Here is a 21422-nt window from a genome sequence, read left to right as displayed (position 1 = left end):
TTAAAATTTAACAAACCAAAAAAGATAAGCAACGTGGCCTAATGGGATAAAGAACAATACCATTTACATTGAATGGTACTAACAAGTGTTTGTGAGACTATTTACATGTTTTATTCAATTTAGTTCTCTAAACAATGTGTGGTGGACCTCTGAAGTAGGCAATATGATTCCCATTTACAGACAAGGAAACTGAAGTTCAGAAAGAGCTACACAGCTATTCAGTAGGGGAGCTGAAAAGCAAAGTCACAGCCGGTGGGGTCAAACAACCAACTTTTGTTGAGCACTTTAACCACTGTACCACCAAGGGCTCCTCTGACATCCCCAATTAAATTTAATTTATCTGCTTAGATTTCAATCATTTTAAAGAAAGCAAATAACTTACTTTCACTGAACACACAGCCAGATCAAATCAAAGTCTCTTAAGAAACCCTACGTGTGTGTATGTTTTCACCACAAGAAAAAAAAATGTGATTAAAAAAAAAGAAGAAAGGAAAAGACCCTAAAGTAATCCATAACTTCATGGTGAGGTTTTTTTTAAATTGGTTTTATTTTTTAAAATGCAAATAAAAAATTTTTAATTACAAATGGCACTTCAATGGTGAAAATTAAGGATTTTGCAAAAAAAAAATCCCTTTCTCAAAAAAAGTTTCTACGTTTTTTTCTCTTTAAGAAACTTTGCAAGAAAAGGACAAAAATAATATATTAAGTAGCACTAGGAAATTGAATTGCTAATCACATTTATTAAGATAGTAGTAAAGAGATGCAGTCCAAGAAACAAGGACATTAAATTTAAAAAAAAACATTACATTAAATGGCAAGGAGAAAAATGAGAGCATGTGTTTTCCCAGTCTTTGACTAATTAATATATTTTATTACTGAAAAATGGCAACAATGTCAGATTTTTAAAAATGTTTATTAAAGTAAATTCATTTTAAAAATAAAGTCTGTAATTCTATGCTGAGCTCTACAAAGAACAGAAACATATATCTCAGGAAACATTATGGAATAGAGAGAGATCATTTTATAGCCCAACCAGGTATTTGTTGTATGTTGTTGCTCCCCATTATCTCCGATTTCATCCCCTACATAACTCTGCAACCCCCGCTCCACTCCCTTACTGGCCTCCTTGCTGCTCCCTAGGCCGAGAATGCTCTTTTCCCAAGATAGTTGCATGACTCAACTACTTCAGGTCTTTTTACAAAAATCTCCTTCCCAGTAAGCCCTTTCCTGGCTATTCTATAAAAACTTTCAGTATCTCCCATATTTGATATTGTTCTTCCCAACTTTGTTTCCTGGGAGCTCTGGTAGCATAGTGGGTAAGGCACTTGACTGCTAACCAGAAGGCTGGCAGTTCAAACCCACCAGCCTCTCCCCGGATGGAAGATGGGCAATCTACTTCGATAGTGATACTGCCTCGGAAACCCAAAGAGGGGTCACTATGAGTCAAGTACGACTCGACGGCACATAACAACAACAACAACACGTTGTTTCCTAACATTTATCACTCTCTAACATCCAATTACTGATTTATTAAAAATATAAGTTCCATTAATCAAGTTTCATTAGGGCATAGAATTTTGTCGGTCACTGCTATGTATCTCTTACTGTCATTCAGTGGATTCTGACTCATAGTGACCTCCACTGGGTTTCCAAGGCTGTAAATCTTTAAGGAAGCAGACTGCCTCATCTTTCTCCCACAGAACAGATGGTGGGATCAAACTGCTGACCTTTTGGTTAGCAGCTGAATTATTTAACCACTGCGTCACCAGAGCTCCTTTGGTAAACAGTAGCCACTCAATAAATATTTGTTTGATGAATGAAGTGACTCTTCTTTTATGAGATAAAAATATTATTAGAATAAATAATGTGGAATAATATACACAAGACCTGAAGTAAGCTGATAGGAGCACGTTGTTTGAATTGATAAAAGGAAAAAATAGTATAGCTTATGATAATAATAAGGGGCTCTGGTAGTGTAGTGCCTAAGGCACTTGACTGTTAACCAGAAGGCTGGCAGTTCAAACCCACCAGTCACTCCTCGGAAGGAAGATGGGGCAATCTACTTCTGTAGTGATACTGCCTCAGAAACCCAAGGAGGGGTCACTATGAGTCAGGTCCGACTTCACGGCACATAACAACAGCAACAAATGATTATAAGAAGGAAATGTGGTGGCACAGTGCCTAAAGCATTTGACTGCTAACCAAAAGGTTGGCAGTTCAAACCCATCAGCCACTCTGTGGAAGGAAGATGGGGCAATCTACTTACGTTAAGATTTATAGACTCAAACCCAATGGAGGTCACTATGAGTCGGAATTGACTTGACGGCAATGAGTTTGGTTTTTAGTTTTGTGCTGGGAAGAGTTTTTGGATAGCAGAGAAAAACAAAAGTTCTTTGTTTTGAAGAAATGAAACTACCTATAAATTTAGGTGCAGTGAAAAAAAAAAAATTTAACCCACTGCCAATGACTTGATTCTGAATCATAGCAACCCTGAAGGACCGAGTAGAATTGCCCCATAGGGGGTTTCCAACCCTGTAATCTTTACGGAAGCAGACTTTCTTCCCTTGGAGCAGGTGGTGGGTTTGAACTGTCAACCTTCTTGTTAACAGCCAAGTACTTTTCCACTGCACCAGAAGGGCTCCTTAGTAATACTTGTTGTTGTTGTTGTTATGTGCCGTCGAGTCAGACCTGACTCATAGCGACCCCTCCTTGGGTTTCCGAGGCAGTATCACTATGGAAGTAGGATTGCCCAACCTTCCTTCCGAGGAGTGGCTAGTGGGTTTGAACCGCCAGCCGTCTGGTTAGCAGTCAAGTGCCTTAGTACTTAGTAACATTAAAAAAAAAAAAAAAACAACTTTAAAAATCTATGGTTCTTGCTGGTCCAATAGAGCCTGGTGGAACCACTGAGACTATGGCCCCTGGCTGCCCTTCAGGTCTGGAATTGAACCCACACCTGTGGTTTCCAGCCAAACAATGTACAGGCATGTGAGTTAAACATTTACCTCAAGTAGACACACACCCTGGAGAGAACAATCATGGGAGAAGGAGGGGCTGCTTATGCACAGGGAGACAGCTCAGGGCACAGAAGAGTATGGAGGGATGGTCACTGGGAAGAGGTAACTATGGGGAGGAAGTGGGAGGGGAGCTGTTGCATTGTAAACTGTGGTCAATGACATGAGACAAAGTATATGTGAACTGCTGTATGGAAAGTGAATTAGCTCTGTAAGTCTTCACCCAAATCACAATAAATAAAATAAAATTAAAAAAATAAATAAATTTAAAAAATAAAATAAAAGCTGAATTTTCTTTCAATTTCAGACTTAAAAAAAAATCTATGGTTCTTTTGTTATGTTATAGAAAGAATAACAGCTAAGAGAAGTCAATAACTGCTCTAAGAAAATTATATCAAAAATGCTGTAAAAGAATACAAATGTATAGGAAAATAATCTGTTTTAAAATCTAGAACTTCAAAGCTCTGTGCAAAAGGTATCATGATTAATCTGTACCTATAAAAGGTATCATGATTAATTTGTACATATAAATACATACGTTTGACTTCAAATAATTCAGAAAATTTGATAAAGACTCAGAGAGGAAATTCTCAGAAAATACTTTAGTTGTATCACCTTTATGTAGGTAACTGGGTACCTTCTCCCATTTGCAGAAATGAGGAGAATTAAAGAATACTTTTAATAAACATTTTCAAATTGGTTCTCAAAGGAACTCAAATTATTTCTCCCTACAAAATTTCTTCTGGCTTTTAGGAAAAAAAAAAAGCAAAATTGTAAATATAAATAAAACTGATCATGAAAAAGTTGGTTCCTCTCACAAATGTAATTTTAGTCTCAAATATCTATTCTATCACTTCACAAACTCTTTATCATAACTTTTGTCTTCATTTCTTTCCAGCTGCCCTATTTATTAAAAATGATAATTTTAATAAAGGAATAATTGATTGGGGAGCTCTGCTGGCATAGTATCTAAGGCACTTGACTGCTAACCAGAAGGCTGGCAGTTCAAACCCACCAGCCACTCCTCGGAAGAAAGAAGGGGCAATCTACTTCCGTAGAGATACCGCCTCGGAAACCCAAGGTGGGTTGGAATTGCTATGAGTTGCATGGCAGTGAGTTTGTTTTTTTCTATATTCAGACACCCTTAAGAGTTTAAACGAGTCTGGCTATGACACAAAGCACTTATATAAGCTTGCAAAAATAACAAAAAAAAGCTGAAACCTAAAAAATATATACTTTTTGACATTAATTACGAAAAACATTTTAGAGTAGATCCCAAAAGAAAGTTACACGTTTCTTTATAATTTTCAAAATACAGATTTTTTAAATGTCACAAAATACCTACACAAATTTATACACATTGCTCTAGTTGTTTTATTATATTTATAATTTATTTTATCCAATGGAAGAAAAATACTATCTATATTCACTAAGCTATTCATTGCAGTGTTATCTATAATAGCAAAAATTATTTGACATAGTAGAAAAATAGTTGAATAAATAATGGAAAATCAACTCAATATGGTATTATGTAGCCATTAAAATAATTAGATTTAGTAGGAGAACTTCAGGAAATGTTAATGGAACAAAAGCAAAAAAAAAAAACTACCCAAAATAAAAAACATAAATCAAGTGTAACTATGAAAAGTACATACACATATGGGGAAAAAAAAAAAAGAAAACTCTGTAAAACTGTTTTAGTGGTGGGATTCTAAATGAATACCCTCCATCCAATTCACTATGTTTTTACATGGTTTTTCAGTCAAAACATTGCTCACCTTATATTATAAATTTATTTTCATTAAATTACTATTTATTGAGTACCTACTATGTGTCAGGCATTGTTTTAGGTGCTGGGGATACAACAGTCAACCAGAGAAAGACATCTCTCACAGAGTTTAACATTGTTATTATGGGAATTAACAAGTAAAAAAATATGAGAATTTTACTGGGAAATGCAAGGAAGAAAATAAGAGTAATGAGAGAGAATAAGCAAGTCAGTAGAGGAAAAAGGCTACTTTAGATGGGGGGGTGGGTCCAAGAAGACCTCCTTGAAAAAGAGATACTTGAGCTGAGATGTGAATGTTGAAAAAGTGCTAGCAACAAAAGCATCTGAAGAAAAGAAAGCTCAAAGCTTACTTCAAATATCAAAGCTCCTAAGGCAATAATGAGCTCAGCATGTTGAAAGGTAAGAAGGCAGGAGTCTAGTGAACCAGTGTGAGAGTGATCTAAAGTCAAGTCAAAGCAATAGGTAGAAGGTAAATCCCTAGAGTCATATATGCCACAGCACGCAGTTTGAATTTCGTTCTGATTGCACTGAGCAGCCACAGATAGACACATAGCCAAACTATGTGTGTACTTTATTAGCATTTTTAAGCAACAGAAGTCATACCTGAATAACACAAAGTATCAAGCAAGTGTTACATCTTGGTTATAGAAGATTAAAACTATAGCAACCCATAGGCTTGGTCAGTAATTTACAAGGCAGATATCCTAGAACCACAGAATAATGACAAGGTGGAGAAAGGTTGCACTGTGACCAAGGGCATAAACTAAGACTTAGAAATCTGCTTCCTGAAGCCAGAAGTAGAATAGAATAGATAAGAAAAGAGCACACAGATGAGTAAAACAATCTGGTCTAGAAAGATTTTGTAGTAGTTACGTTTGTGTATCAACTTGGCTGGGCCTGCCTGGTTGTGTGGCTGGGCAGCTGGATGTGGTATTCCCCATTATGAGGCTGGTAATCAACTCCATGGTGGAACCTACTGTGAGCAGCTGAGTAGCTGCCTTAGGGATGTGGTCTGCTTCCTGTATATAAGAAGAAGCCTTGGGGAATGGTCTCGAGCTTATAGCATGTTTGAACCCTGCATGTAGCCATGCCATTGCTCAGCAACCTACCATATTCTGCCAACCATGGGACTTTCAATGGACTTGAATGGCCTGCCATGTGGTTTGGTAACATCGAGACTATGCCTTTTTACTTGTCAACCTTGGGCTTGTCAGCCTCAGCAGCCAGCAGCTGAGTGAAGAAAAGCCTCTAGCTCCAGTGGGCTGGGAGCAAGAGGCGGAGTTGGACCCCAAGGGTGAGGTGCTTTCATCCAGCCCCTAGAGCCTGGCACTTTCAACTCAGACTTAAAGGCACCAAACTGTAAGAGAATAAACTGTTTGTTAAGGTCATCCCATTTGTGGTATATTCTTGTCAGAGAGGGACTAGGTAACCAAAACAAATTTACATAGACACACTGGTTAGGAATTATTACCATTTTTCCTTTAATAGAAGAGATCAACAGTCTAGTCATTAGCTTTTGACATAAATATAATTCTCCTTTTTGAAGCAGATTCAGTCATAGTAACTTCTTTTGTCCCAAGTTACAAGAATGCCTTTAAGAATTGCTATATACCAATGCTGCTGGACCAGGTGAATTCTTCCTAATTATATTAAAGATCTTCATGACCAGACAGACCAAAATAGGGAAGCAACATCTATTACAAAACTATCTATAAAAACTTATTTCTTCTTTGGTGTGCATTGTGCAACAAATGATAATAGAAAGGATGCTCAATAATAACAAATAATAACTTCTTGATTAACTACAGCAAGATTTATGTGTTGTTGTTGTCATATGCCGTCAAGTCAGACCTGACTCATAGTGACCCCCCTCCTTGGGTTTCCAAGGCAGTATCACTATGGAAGTAGATTGCCCAACCTTCCTTCCGAGTGGCTGGTGGGTTTGTACCGCCAGCCTTTTGGTTAGCAGTCAAGTACCTTAGGCACTACGCAACAAAGCTCCTAAGAGTTATGTAAGACCTCCTTAATAAAAATGTAAAACACAGTAATTTACAAATGTTTTTGCTTCATAAAACCAATAATTCTGAAATATATTGCTTCTCTGAGTAGAAAACGTCTTGACTTTTCTTTTACCTAGAAATAGAGCAAGATTTCTTTTTCTTCAAAAATTGACTGCAAACACATCTTTCCTCTCTTAAATCTAATGTTCACATGTGTCAAACAGCATAATATTTTACCTGTTTGGTTAATATGTCATTTTAGTCAACTAATATTTCCTAATATTTTATTTTGTCCTTTGAATGTAAAGTTTCCATATCAAGAATGTCAGATAAAATTCATCTAAAGCAAACTTTGGTCTGAAGGAAATGCTTATTTTTCGTACAAATGTTTTATCATCTATATTGGGAAAAGAAAATTTGTTCCTCAAATAGCATTTTAAAATCGGAAAATAACGCAACTTCCCAAATGTTATTAAAAACATTTAAGCCTTTTTTTAAAAAAACTGCCAAATAATTTATTTTCCAAGTTTTGTTAATATAGAGTACTTTTAAAATAAAAACATATAAGCATTACACCTACTCTTCACTTACCGACTATTTCAATATCAAATATTTCACATTTATGACAAGAGTAACAAATCTACTATCCAACTATTTTGCAGATTAACAACATACATCTGGCAGTAATGAATGCTGAGGTATTAGGCAGGAGTAACACTGGCTGTGATGGTTAAGGTTAGGTGTCAGCTTGGCTGGGCCATGATTCTCAGTGTTTGGCAGGCATGTAATGATGTAATTTGGCAGTTATGTAATGACATAGTCATCTTCCATTTTGCAATCCGATGTAGTCACCCTCCATTCTCACGTAACACCAATTTCCGCATAATGACCTGGTCTTTGGAACCCAACCGTGTCAGTAAGTGAGGAGTGGGTGTAGAAATTTTAATTACAGATATAAAAATGATCCCAGTAGTCAAATTCTTTAAAGTTTACTACTTTTGAGTTTAGGATATCATTTCTGTATTTTTAAAAATTTTTCTTAACAATTAGCAACTTTCTCCTCAACTAAAGACTTTCTTCATAAAATCAGATTCATAAAAATAAATGTTTCATTTCAAAACTTTTGATAATTTACCTTCTTCAGCATCTATAAAGATGACCTTAAATATTTTTAAATATTTAAAAACATAATTATTACAATATATTAACTGTAATATACCCATTAGAATTATCCAGATTTTTTCATAGTGTTAGAAAGTTAGTATTGTCTTGTTTCATCTATGTTATCATATGGCAGAAACTTATTAAAATATTTACTAAACCAATACCCATTTTAAATAATTTTCAAACACAAACTGCATCTTTTTATTGTTCCTTTTCTCTCCTCATCTAAGTGTAACAGTATTAAAACACTCTTATTGTTTTAATAATCACAGGTATCCTTGAATTTTGCTATAATAATTTGAATTTGTTTAAATAGCTGTCATTCATTAAACAGAAACTTAGTAATGTTACATGCTGAAAATGCAATAAAACTGCTAAAACAATGAGATTGTATTTTCTTTGGATTCAATTTATGTAAATTGTATTTCATTTGATTTTTCACTTAAATATCTACATAATTAGATACTCTTAACATCTTCAGTGTACTTATTTTGTATCACCAAGTTAGACGACTTGAAAATATATAGAGACCTTATTTAGATTTTCACTACTTAAAACTTTATCCTCTTGGCTGCTCAGGCACAGGGAGACAGCTCAAGGGGTAGGAGTGCATGGAGGGGTAGTCACAGGGAGGCGGTACCGATCAGGAGGAGTGGAAGAGGAGATGTTGCATTCTGCTGTGGTCAATGTCATGAGACAAAATGTATGTGATCTGCTGTATGGAAAGTGTATTTGCTCTGTTAAATTTTCACCCAAATCACAATGAAAATTAGAAAAAAAATTTTTTAAAAAAACCTTTATCCTCTTGGATTTCCTAAATCAAAATAATGAAATGCAATGTTATTAAAACAAACCGTTTACCATATACCAAGACCAAAGGTACAGCAAAACTCAAAAGTATGCAGTTTGTAAGTATTATTTTTCTTATTAATATTTGCCTGATACAAACAGCTGTAACTGTCTGTAAGTGAGAAAAACAAGTTCAATCTAATTTCTTTTTCCATGTTAACTTAGCATAAAATGACGTAAGTAAAATTTTTTTAAAAAAATTCTGACTGTATAGTTATAGAAGTACCAGAAAAAAAAAAAAAAAAAAAAGTGAGTACTATACTTCAGGACCATAGAAATGGCCGAAAAAAATCAGATTGATTATTGTTACTATATAACACACACACGCTTTTGTCTTGAAAGGAAGATTGGGCAATGTACTTCTGCAGAGAAACTACCTTGGAAATCCAAGAAAGGGTTGCTATGAGTCGGAAACAACTCGACAGCAGTGAGTTTGGTCTTTTGGTTTGGTATACTTTTGTTTGATACTCTACTTAACTGTGCTTATCTCACAATGAGAAAATCCCAACTCTGTTTCAAAAATTTATAGTTTTAAGAAAGGACTAATCAGAGGGCCATTTAAAGAACAAGCTATCTAATAAAACTTAATCAAGAATACAATTAATGTGTGGTTAATAAAATAAATTAAGTAGTTCTTAATTATCAATCAGTGCTTTAAAGTGCACCAAATGCTTTTCACTTGTTTGTCTCATTCTCTCCCAAATGTACATGTGCGAAGAATGGTGTGTACTAATGAACAATTAAGATTTCACTACGCAGGCTTTGTTTGTTAGATGACTGTTGTTGTTGTTGTTGTTATGTGCCATAGTTGACAAAAATTACAAGCACTCATTATTTGCAACCACAACTTAATTAGGAGACTTATATAGAATAAAGTAGGGTTTTTCAATATATTTCAATAACTGTTTCAAAAGAGGAAAGTTCCTTAAATTGTTCCAAGTATAGATCATTTTTTTAAAAAAAAAAGGTAGAAAGATGAGTCATAATGGTGGTGGTATGGAACAGACCAAAAAAAAAAAAAGAAGAAGAAAGAGCAATTAAATTTGCTCTGAAAGAAAGGAGGGAATGGTAAAGAAAGGAAAAGTAAGTATAGATTGTATAGTAGAACCCTGAAGTGTGCAAGAATCATTTTACATTTAAGAAAAAGAGTTGTTAGAATTGAAATGGTAGATGATGAACATGGATGTGGAAGCAACAGTTAGGAACAAGTATAGACTTGGAGCACAGTTGTAAGGAAATACTTTCTGTTTTTCCTGAAGCTATTATGTTTATATTTTAAAGGAAATGAATATTTAAAAAACTAAAATTTAATTTATTATTATTAATTATAAAAATAATTAACAGGTTATTTCACTAAATCTTATTTTTCTTTTTGGGATTTTCATTTCAATTCTTATTATGGTCATAATCTATTCACTTTTCTCTTGCTTTATTTAATGTTTTTATAAATTTATTCAACTATGCATTTTACTTTCAAATTATGACTTCTAGATAGCCCTTAATCTGCAGCTGCCTTGACAATCTAGATTCGGAGAATACCCCTTTGCTTTAGTTACTCACCATCAACAACCAAAAGAAACACAATAAACTTAAAAGGATTAGTAAGATAACAATAAAGCTATTAATTTCCTAATTATGACCCTTAAAAGTCAGAAGCAGCAATTCTACATTGCAAATTTAAGTCCAATGTATATATATATTGACATGGAATTATAAATTTACTAAGTTTTTCTTAGAGAATTAAATCCTAAATTCAAAAAGTTGGAAAAACACATTAAGCCACATTAGTGTAATATTGAAATAATCAAGTGAAGTGTGTTGCAGGCAACAGGCAAACATGCTATCAGTCAGATTCCTCCAAAATAACACCCTAGTTGAAACCAATCTTTCTTTAAATTTAAAAATCACCCTATTTAGTCAATAGAAGGATGTACTCTCTGGTTAAAATTAAAATTACAGGGCCAAGCATGTACTGGAACTGGTCAAAACACAATTCTAGAAATTTGAGCTGTTATTCAACAACAAGACAATGGTAAAGAATATGTTCTGAAACGTAGAAATATTAGACTAAAGCAATGTTTTATCTTTCATAAAAACACTTTCCATTACAATATAAGCTGTGAATAATTTTTAACTTTAAGAAAAAAAATGACAGATCCCAAAGTTTTAGGTTATCCTGAAATATATTCTAGCATGTTGTTGTTGTTGTTATGTGCCATCGAGTCAGACCCGACTCATAGCGACCCCTCCTTGGGTTTCCGAGGCAGTATCACTACATAAGTAGATTGCCCCATCTTCCTTCCGATGAGTGGCCGGTGGGTTTGAACCACCAGCCTTCTGGATAGCAGTCAAGTGCCTTAGGCACTGTGCTACCAGAGCCCCCATATTCTAGCATGTTGTTGTTGTTATTTGCCATCGAGTCAGCCCCGACTCATAGCGACCCCTCCTTGGGTTTCCAAGGCAGTATCACTACAGAAGTAGGATTGCCCAACCTTCCTTCCGAGGAGTGGCTGGTGGGTTTGAACCGCCAGCCGTCTGGTTAGCAGGCAAGTGTCTTAGCCACTATGCTACCAGAGCTCCCACTTTCCAGCTTTATCTGTTATAATTTTCCAGAGCTATAGAGGAGGGTAAAACAACAACAACAAAAAATCTACTTGGTTGCTTATATGGGAGAATTTTGTTTATTCCTTTCCTTCTTATCCCCAGATAGGATGGAAAAGAAGAAAAAAGAAAGAGGCAATAAATAAAATAAGAGAAAAAAGGGAAGAAGAGGGAAGAGACCCAAGTACAGAAAAATAAAAAGGGCCAATTGTTTTCTTCTTTCTTAGTACTGCTAATAACAAAGAAAAGAGCAAGATATTTTTCAAAAAAGATTATTCCTGACAGTTTCTTGTTCCTCCATCCCAACCCTCATTACCACTTGCTTAGAGCTGCATATTCCTTGTTCCCAATGCATGATACATTTAGGCATTTGGGAAGGAATTCCTCTTCTGAGGGTTGATGTGATGAGGGGGTAGGATGGGAATCCCATTTAGGAGTTTCATCAGATATAAAAATTCCAAATATGGTTTCAGAGTCATAAATTGAACTTACATTCAATAGTACTATGCTTCAGAAACACGGTTATGATAAAAAAGGCTTTTGTGGGTAATTGATGGCATATCTAAGGTATAGGAGCTCTGGTAGCATAGTGCCTAAGGCATTTGACTGCTAACCAGAAGGCTGGCGGTTCAAACCCACCAGCCACTCCTTGGAAGTTAAGTTGGGCAATCTACTTCCATAGTGATACTGTCTCAGAAACTCACGAACAGGTTGCTATGAGTCAGGTCTGACTCAATGGCACATAACAACAACAACATCATCTAAGGTATGGCAGGTATGGTATGTGCCCTGGGTGCCACCTGAAGGGAGCTGCCACTAAGCAGTTTCTATTAAACCAGTGCTGCCAAACATCCTTCTTCCTGAAGTACCATAGACCCAGAGGTGTGGTGAGGGGGTGACAGAGGGGGGCACTTGCCTCTGGGTGTGAGTGCAAGGGGGCGCCAGGCAAGGCACAGAGTGACATTCTGGGATGTCACAAATATGAAGGTACCTGATTGAGGCAACCAGACAAGAAGAAGGAAAGTGTTTCTGCTGACACATTGGCCGCTATCTATCAACATTCATTCATCTTGAAATTGGAGGTGAGGGCTATGCAACTTAGAGATTGCCATTAAGTGCTCAAATTGGGTGGGGAGCACAATTAGTGACTGCCCCTGGGTGCTCCTTACCCTTGCTATGTCCTTGCAAGTGTGCAATTTCAGTGCTTGGCATAGATGCTATTTTCTACAGCTACTACTCTGGGGCTACCCTGGAATCTATAATCCCTTTAATCTCATTTCTGCAAAAAGAAATGTATCAATTCTGAATATAATATATTTGTAATTTGAGGTCTATCTAGGCAAAGAAACCTATCTTTTCCATAAGGAGCCAGCGTCAGCTAGAAAGCCCAGAACAATAAGGTATCCCAGTAGGAAACAAAAGCATGAAGATGGAAAATAGAAAAGTGTTTAATTCATCAGAATATGGTAACTTAATGAAAAATACTGCCCTGAGAAGGAAAGCCAAGATAACCCTAAAAGGAGAAAATGTAGTCTACTTGTAGAGGGAAATAAGAAGGACTAGAGACTAAGGATAATTTGGAGTCCATTTGGATAAAAGGAATTCACATTATAGAGGAGTGGTATACAAGACTAAGTAAGCTAAATTCTGTATCTGCTCCATGTACCTGATTTGCTTTTTATAGTTTGTTCTCTTGTATAGCCTCATCTGTGACTTTGTTACCATAAATGGAGTTTCCCTACTGTTAAAATTGTGAAGGAGGAATAAATGAAGAGGAATACGTAGTAAGGAAGGTTACTTTAATGTGGCTGTAGCCCTAAGACAGAATGCCAATCCTTAAGGTGGTGGCCAAAATGGAACCTTAAAGATCTGTAAGAATTTATAGATATAATATATTTAAATATTCTTTTATCTTGTTGGAGCTCTGGTGGCGTAATGCCTAAAGCATTTGACTGCTACCCAGAATGCTGGCGGTTCAAACCCACCAGCCACTCCTTGGAAGGAAGGTTGAGCAATCTACGTCTGTAGTGATACCGCCTCAGAAACCCAAGGAGGGGTCACTGTGAGTCGGAGACAACTTTATGGCAGTGAGTTTGGTTTATCTTGTTTGGTGATTTTTTTTCCTACAGGTATTTCTGGGAAATGGCTTCCATTTTATTGTAAGGTACATACTCTCATCCTGTTAAATGCATGCATGGCCACACAAACACAACCTCTCTCTCTCAATCACACACACATATGAAAATAAAAGTAAGTTTCAAGATTTCACATTTTTAACTGTAGGACCTAACATTTATTCCCCTAATTTCTAATAAGTCCACCTAAATAGCAAGAAAGGAAATTGGAAAAGGAACTAAAATTCATTCTTGCATTTTTTGGTAAAATTTCCTATAACCTCTATATATTTTTGGAACTAGGAATGATCAATATGATCTGGCTCATTGCCTTTGTGCCTATTTTCACCAATTAATTCCAAAACAGAAAAACCAGTCTTAGGGTACCACCATACCTAACTAAATGACTTTCTACCTGTAAACTAGCCCCATTCGTAACATAATTTTCACTGAAGAAACTGAAGTATGTTTTAGACTCTATGTTTTAAATAGTAGTATAATTTGCCTTGCTAATGGAAAACATTACCATTTCTTCCATGCCTTCCTAAAGGACTTTCAAGAACTATTGTGCTAACTTTAAGAAAGAAAACGATTAAAATGATCATTGGTTAAGCTGCATAATTTCATTGTCATTCTTTTTTGGCACACTATCTTCTAGATTCCCTGAGTGGGAACAATGGCAACTGTTCTCATCACCAACTTCCTATTTCACCATAAATAACTTCATTCTTCTCACTTTTCCATTTTCTCTACAGAGACCACAGAGGCTACTGGAACTGAATATCCCTAAAAGAGTTGCCATTTTCATTTCTGTTTACAGAAAGAAGAAAACAGAGAACAGATTCTGTTTTACTCCTAATACACATATTTGCCTGGGGCAAAGTGGCCTTTTGCTTCCCATCCAGTGGATACCTTCTAAGGAAGGTGATAGTAATCCTCTTCTTACATTGATTCATGCCACTACAATAACTTCTAGGTGGGTGAAAGTTAAAAAAAAAAAAAAAAGAGAACAAGAAATTTAATAGAAAAAAGAAGGAAAGGAAAGTACTGAGAAAGTTATGGTGAACAAAATTAACTTTCAGTAAAGTTTTTAAATAATAAAATGAACAGTCAAAAAGGAATATTAAAACAAACAAACAACAATCTTAGAAGATAATCAAATTCAAGAAAATAGAAATACTTAAAGTTGCATCAATGCTACAGAACTTTTTACCAAAACGTCCAGAACAAAATGCTGAAAGTCCCTACTGGTTTGTTCTATCTCAATATGCAATGTTATTAGCTGAAGAAGTAATCGAAAAATAAGAAACATTAAGAAATATTTTCAAATAGTTATGATTAGACCCAAAATATACGAATAATCTGAAAATGCATTTTTCCTCCTCTCCCATTCCACTGAAATAAAACTTAAAAGTCAACATAATTTTAAAACAAATTTTCATTTATGACATAAGATCCATTTTCTTTATTGCCTATCACTCCTGGATAGTAAATTCAGAGTTAAGAGTGGTTCAACAGCTCTCCCTTTCAGGCCTATACAGTACTATTTACTAAAGCCAGAATTTATAGCACCACAAGTACAGAGAAAAATATGATTGAGTTAAAATGCTCTAATTTGAAGAGCTTATATTTCTTACCGTGTCTTTTCCACCTATGGCCTCTTATAGACATGCTGGTTACTGCATTTCTTGATATTCGAGAGGAAGTTGGTGTAATTTCAACTTGAATACACCTTGTGCCCTCCTTACTAGATTTCATGGCACCATGAGGCAATGAAGCCTTGATTGCATTAGCAACCTAAGAAGAAAAATAATAGTGTAAGATTGATATCAACAGATCATACCCTTAGATAAAACATGATGCTAAAGTTTTAACATGTTTACAAAAAGAATATTCTCTCCACGATATTTCATAAGATGATGCATAAATCCTCTAGAAGAAGGGTTACGAGCTCAGAAGGAAACTTATAGTTAAACATATCATGTGAGTGATTAAGTTAAACATTTCAAAATATTAAATTGGATTTCCAGATGCCTAATGGAGAAATCCAAGCTGGTTTTAGAAGAGGGAATGGAACAAGGGATATCATTATTGATGTCTGAAAGCAAAGAACATCAGTAAAAGGTTTATCTGTGTTTTACTGACTATGTAAAGGCATTCAACTGTATGAATCATAACAAATTATGGATAAAATTGTGTAAAATGGGAATTCCAGAAACTTAACTGTCCGTACAAGGAACCTGTACATAGACCAAGAGGCAGTCTTTTAAACAGAACAAGGGGATACTGTGTAGTTTAAAATCAAGAACTGTGTACATCAGGGTTGTATCCTCTCACCATATTTATTCAATCTATATGCTGAGCAAATAATCTAAGAAGCTGGACTATGTGAAGAAGTATGAGGCATCAGGATTGGAGGAAGACTCATTAACAACCTGCAATATGCAGATGACACAACCTTGCTTGCTGAAAATGAGTATTTGAGCACTTACTAATGCAGATCACAGTCTTCAGTATGAATTACACCTCAATATAAGGAAAACAAATATCCTCACAACTGGACTAATAAACAAAATCAGGATAAACAGAGAAAAACTGAAGTTGTCAAGGATTTCATTTTATAATTGATGCCCATAGAAGCAGCCAAGAAATCAGACAATGCATTGCAGTAAGCAAATCTTCTGCAAAAGAACTCTTTAAAGTGCTGAAGAGCAAAGATGTTACTTTGGAGACTGTGGTGCACTTGACCCAAGCCGTGGTATTTTCAATGGCCTCATATGCATGTGAGAGTTGGACAATAAATAAGGAAGACCTCAGAAGAATTTATGCATTTGAATTGTGATGTTAGCAAAGAATACTGAATGAATCACGGACTGCTAAAAAAAAAAAAATCTGTGTTGGAGGAGGTAAAGCCAGAATGCTCCTTCGAAGTGTGGACAGCCAGACCTTCTCTCGTACTTTGGTCATGTTGTCAGTAGGGACCAGTCTCTGGAGAAGACTATAATGCTAGGCAAAGTACAGGGTCAGCAAAAAAGGGAAAGACCCTCAACAAGATGGCTGCAATGATAGTCTAAAGAATGGCAACAACTGTGAGGATGGCACAGCCTGGGCAGTGTTTTGTTCTGTTGTATGGAGAGATGCTAGGAGTTGAAACTGACTCGATGGCACCTAACAACAACAAATGCAGCTCAACTATTTAAGGAAAACACTCTTATAAATTAAAAGCCTATCATGTATCTATGAAGTTAGTCTAATGAAATTTTCAGATTTTATTATATATACTTTTTCAAGTGAAAAATTTTCCTAGTATTACAGAAGCTTGAATTAACTGATAATTAATGACATGTTAATATATTATGAACAGTTCCTTCTCAATTTAAAAGAAACTTACTGCTGTCTAGTTGATTCAATTCGACTCATGGCAACCCCTCCTTGGGTTTGTGAGGTGGTATCACTACAGAAGTAGATTGCCCAACCTTTCTTCCAAGGAGTGGCTGGTGGGCTTGAACCACCAGCCGTCTGGTTAGCAGTCAAATGCCTTAGGCATTAAGCTACCAGAGCTCCCTACTTGTCCATTTATAGTTCAAAACTGAGAAATTTTATGTTACGAAATTTACATAACTGAGGTACTTACCAGCAGTGGCTCTGGGTATAATTCCAACTGGGCTCTGTATATAATATCATCCAATGCTTTTTGAGCCAGATCCCATTCTCCATTATAACTGTAAAATTAATGAATTAAGTAAAGAAAGTGTAATTGTTCTAAATTAATTCTATTGAATTGAACAAAATATAATGAGAAACTATCTTTACTGAGGAAAATAATAGATCATACTAGCACATTGCTTAACATTTCACTCTCCTTACAAATATATTTTTAAATCTTTTAATTCTTTTCAATTGTATCTGAAAGCATATTAATAGCAATGAAAATTTTATAGATGTACATTTCTTCTCTAAAGAACATCTCTATTTATAGAACAGAAATCAAAAAAGCTAAGACAATTTCAAAGCATTTTATACTTTCAAAGCAAGTCAGAGCCTAACAAATTATATACCTTAAAATAATGTTCAGAACACTTTATGGTCAAATTACTCTGTAACTCCCACAGTTTTTAATGAGAATCTACAACTACTGTGGCTTCCAATATTCTGAATAGTTACTTCTTTGTATTCTGATAGTCATTTATAAGTGTACATGATGCATGTTGGAAGTATCAGAGAGGTATCAGGAAAAAGTATATAGATAAATACATACATACATAATTTTTAAAGAAATGGCCAAACTCTTCATAAAAATTGACTAAAGGACAAATGAACCAAGATATGCTGGCTTAAATCTGAGAACAAAATTAAGAAATACCGATTATATTGACTGCAAGTGATGTCTTCAAAGATGGAAAGAGCATTTCCATCCCTAAAAAACAAGATAAAGCCAGATAATCTATAAAATCAACTTTTTATGAACCCATCAAAGAGCTGAGGTCACAGGGCAACCATGGATCCAGCAACCTAAGAGTAGACAGCTGCCTCTAAGGAGAGATAGGCTACAATGCAAGGGAATAATAAGAATTCATCTAAAACCTTTAATAAATTACTAAAAGCCAAGTGTAGGCTAGCATGAGAATATAGAATCTCTGGGACCAAATACATAAGGACCATATATATAGTTTCTTCTCCGCAAACCTCCTCTGGGCTCTCACAAGAAACTCTTGGGGCAGGGTGTGAAACCAGAGAAAGCTTCCCTTGGTGGTGCAGGCCTGAAGGAGAATAGCCACCCACACAGAAAAAATGTGAAGACTCAGCCACCCTTCTCCCATATGGAACAATACTTTTTAAGCCTTTGGGGAGTCACAAACACTTTCACCCTCAAAGTGTAGATGAAGACCCTATGGCTCTGGGGGGAAACCAGAGAAAGCTTCCCTTGGTGACGCAGGCCTGAAGGAGAAGAATAGCCACCCACACAGAAAAAACATGAAGACCCAGCCACCCTTTTCCCATATGGAACAATAGTTTTTAAGCCTTTGGGGAGTCACAAACACCTTCACTCCCAAGATGCAGATGAAGATCCTATGGCTCCGAGGGAAGAAAAAAAATTAAATCTCTGCACTGGAGGAAGATCAGGAAAATATCTGGTACTGAGACCATTAGATGTCTGCTACCACTGAGGGAGGTTCAGGATCACTGAGAAATTCCCATCACTGAGATGCAAGATCATAGACTGAGGCTGAACTAGGACAACAGAGAACAATCCCTACCCGCATCCCTCCCACCAAGCTAGGGAATACCTAGAAACAAACTACAGCAATCCATTATTGGAGGAGAGGCAAGAACATGGAGAAAGACTCTAAGCTGTAGGCAGAGAGGGAAGGATGAACGCTGAGCACTGATCAGGAATACTGAGGAAGAAACCTCCAGCAAGCTAGTTCTCACCTTTAAGTACCAGGGAACAATTAAGTACTAGAAGAATTTGAAGTAGGTAGTGGCCTGAAGGTAACCACAGCAACAACAAAACCCAACTATGAACTGCCTAGAAGAAAAACAGCATGCTATTTCCAGGCATGAAACATTTACCTTCACACTGAGAAGAGGTAACTATGGGGAGGAAGTGGGAGGGGAGCTGTTGCATTGTGGTAAACTGTGGTCAATGACATGCAACAAAGTGTATGTCAACGGCTGTATGGAAAGTGAATTTGCTCTGTAAATCTTCACCCAAATCACAATAAATAATAATAATAAAAAAGACCCACTTATGAACAAAATCATGATCAATTAAAAATTACAAGATATACAAAAAGAAAAAAAAATACTGCTTTTCAACTCACTATCGAGAGACAAAGCAATTAGTAGAACCAAATTCAGAGATTACCCAGATGTTGGAGCTATCAGGGAAATTCAAATAACTGTGATTAATATAGTAAAGGCTCTAGTAGTAAAGATGGACAACATGCATGAAGAGCTAGAAAGTTCAGCAGAGAGATAGGAACTGTAAGGAAGAGATAAGTGAAAAGTATAGAAATAAAACATGGTAACAGAAATTAAGAATGCCTTCAATGGGCTCATTAGTAAACTTGACATAATTGAAAAAAGAATCAGTGAATTTGAAAGCAGATTGAATTTAGGAACTTCTCAAACTGAAACACACACAAAAAAAGGAGAGAAATAAGATCAGAGCATCCAAGAGCTGAGGGAAAATATTAATGGTCTAACATAAGGGTTGGCAAACTTTTTCTTAAAGAGTTAGACAATAAATATCTTAGGCTTTGTCACTACTACTGAACACTGTCATCATGGCACAAAAGCAGTCATGGACAATATGAAAACAAATGAGAATGACTGTGCTCCAAAATATTTACAAAACAGATAGCAAGCCGATTTGACCTGTAGACCATAAATTTTACCTTCAGTCAAGAAGCTTATGGTCTATTAGTGAAAATTAAAGTATTAAGTGAATATAATACAAAACATGGTAAGTTATACACAATAAAAGGAACACAAAGTAAATGATAAAGTTCAAAGAAAAATACTATTAACCTCAGGCATTTAGTATGACTGAGCATTAATATCAGAAATTAATAGTAAACTATTTCTGATCAAAGAAGCTCTAAAATATTTTTTTAAAGCTAAAGTATATGGAAACTATTCCTCGGAATATTCCAAAGATATTCATTGGACAAAAAAGCTATTTGAAAATTATAGCAAGAGAGAAAATAATGAAAAAGGAACTATGAATATGTTTAGGTTTTACTAATTTTCATTCTGTCTTTGAATTAAAGGAAGATGAGGAAGTGTTTTAGTTACAAGTGTTTCAGTTTAGAACTTTAAAATATATCTTTTAAATAATAAATTATCATTAAGATCTTGATTCATATTCTTTCACATGAAAATATGCTTATTATCTATGTATTGACATTACAATATTGTTACAATAAATTAATGGCTATAATTGTTCAAAGAGATCAAAGCTTACTTTGTATATAAGATAAACTTACAAGGCAAAATAAATCCCTGTTAACATCTGCACCATGAATTCTGAAGAAATTGGTATCCTGCTACTTATACCTTTGTATTTTCTTACATGTTGTCGAGGATATCCACAAACACAGATTCTAGAAAGACCAAAATAAATATAATTACAAAATTGGCATTAAAAAAAAAAAACCTGAGTAATTTATTTTAACATTTAAAACTAACAATGTGCTAGTTATGCTCTCATAACAAACCCAGTATCTATGAAACAAAGAACATAACTAATTCAAAGAAAGCACCATAAACAAGTTGAGATGCAAAGGAACACTGAATATAGTAACAAATACTATTTATAGATAAGGAGTACTGAAGCTAAAGTGTATTTACTTAAAAGTCCAAGACAGGGCCAATTATATAAATCATGCACAGAATACTCAAAAAACAATTAAACATAAGGTTTTGAAAGTCTACTTAAGTGACAGGGGAAAAGCTGTGCAAACATATGTAGCACAATTCCATTTTGAATAAATAAACAGGGATACAGTATGTGCCACTGACAAAAGAACATCTAAAGTTATCTCTGAACTTTGGGAATATCCCACTCACAACCATGGAGTTGATTCTGACTCACAGCGACCCTATAGGACAGAGCAGAACTGCCCTACAGGGTTTCCAAGGCTGTAAACCTTTAAGCAAGCAAACTGCCTCATCTTTCTCCCACAGAGAAGCTGATCGGTTTAAACTCCCGACCTTCTGGTTAGCAGCCAATGCTTTAACCGCAGTATCACCAGATACCTTTGTGGAAGTATAGATAATTCTGATTTTCTTCTTTACATGTATTTTCTAAATTTTCTATGATCAATATGCATTGCTTTTACAATAAAGAGTAAGTCTCTATTTTTAATAAATATCCAGTCAGCCCAGT

At 35.4% G+C, this 21422-nt stretch overlaps 1 protein-coding gene across 1 annotated transcript in view; it reads right to left on the bottom strand.

Annotated features, from left to right (window-relative positions):
- The window catches only part of FAM126A (family with sequence similarity 126 member A), a 92761-nt gene that overhangs the window by 5893 nt on the left and 65446 nt on the right, over positions 1-21422 (bottom strand). The window contains exons 8-10 of the mRNA XM_007946563.1: positions 20521-20637; positions 17163-17250; positions 15166-15325 (exon numbers count right to left, since the gene is read on the bottom strand). Coding sequence (XP_007944754.1) covers positions 15166-15325; positions 17163-17250; positions 20521-20637 — 365 coding nt within the window. The remainder of the gene's footprint in view (positions 1-15165; positions 15326-17162; positions 17251-20520; positions 20638-21422) is intronic.

Source organism: Orycteropus afer, unplaced genomic scaffold, assembly GCF_000298275.1.
Source record: "Orycteropus afer afer isolate SDZICR_OR568_19922 unplaced genomic scaffold, OryAfe1.0 scaffold00008, whole genome shotgun sequence".
NCBI lineage: Eukaryota > Metazoa > Chordata > Mammalia > Tubulidentata > Orycteropodidae > Orycteropus > Orycteropus afer.
Note: the sequence above shows the minus strand (reverse complement) of the source record. Positions and strands in the feature narration are given on the sequence as shown.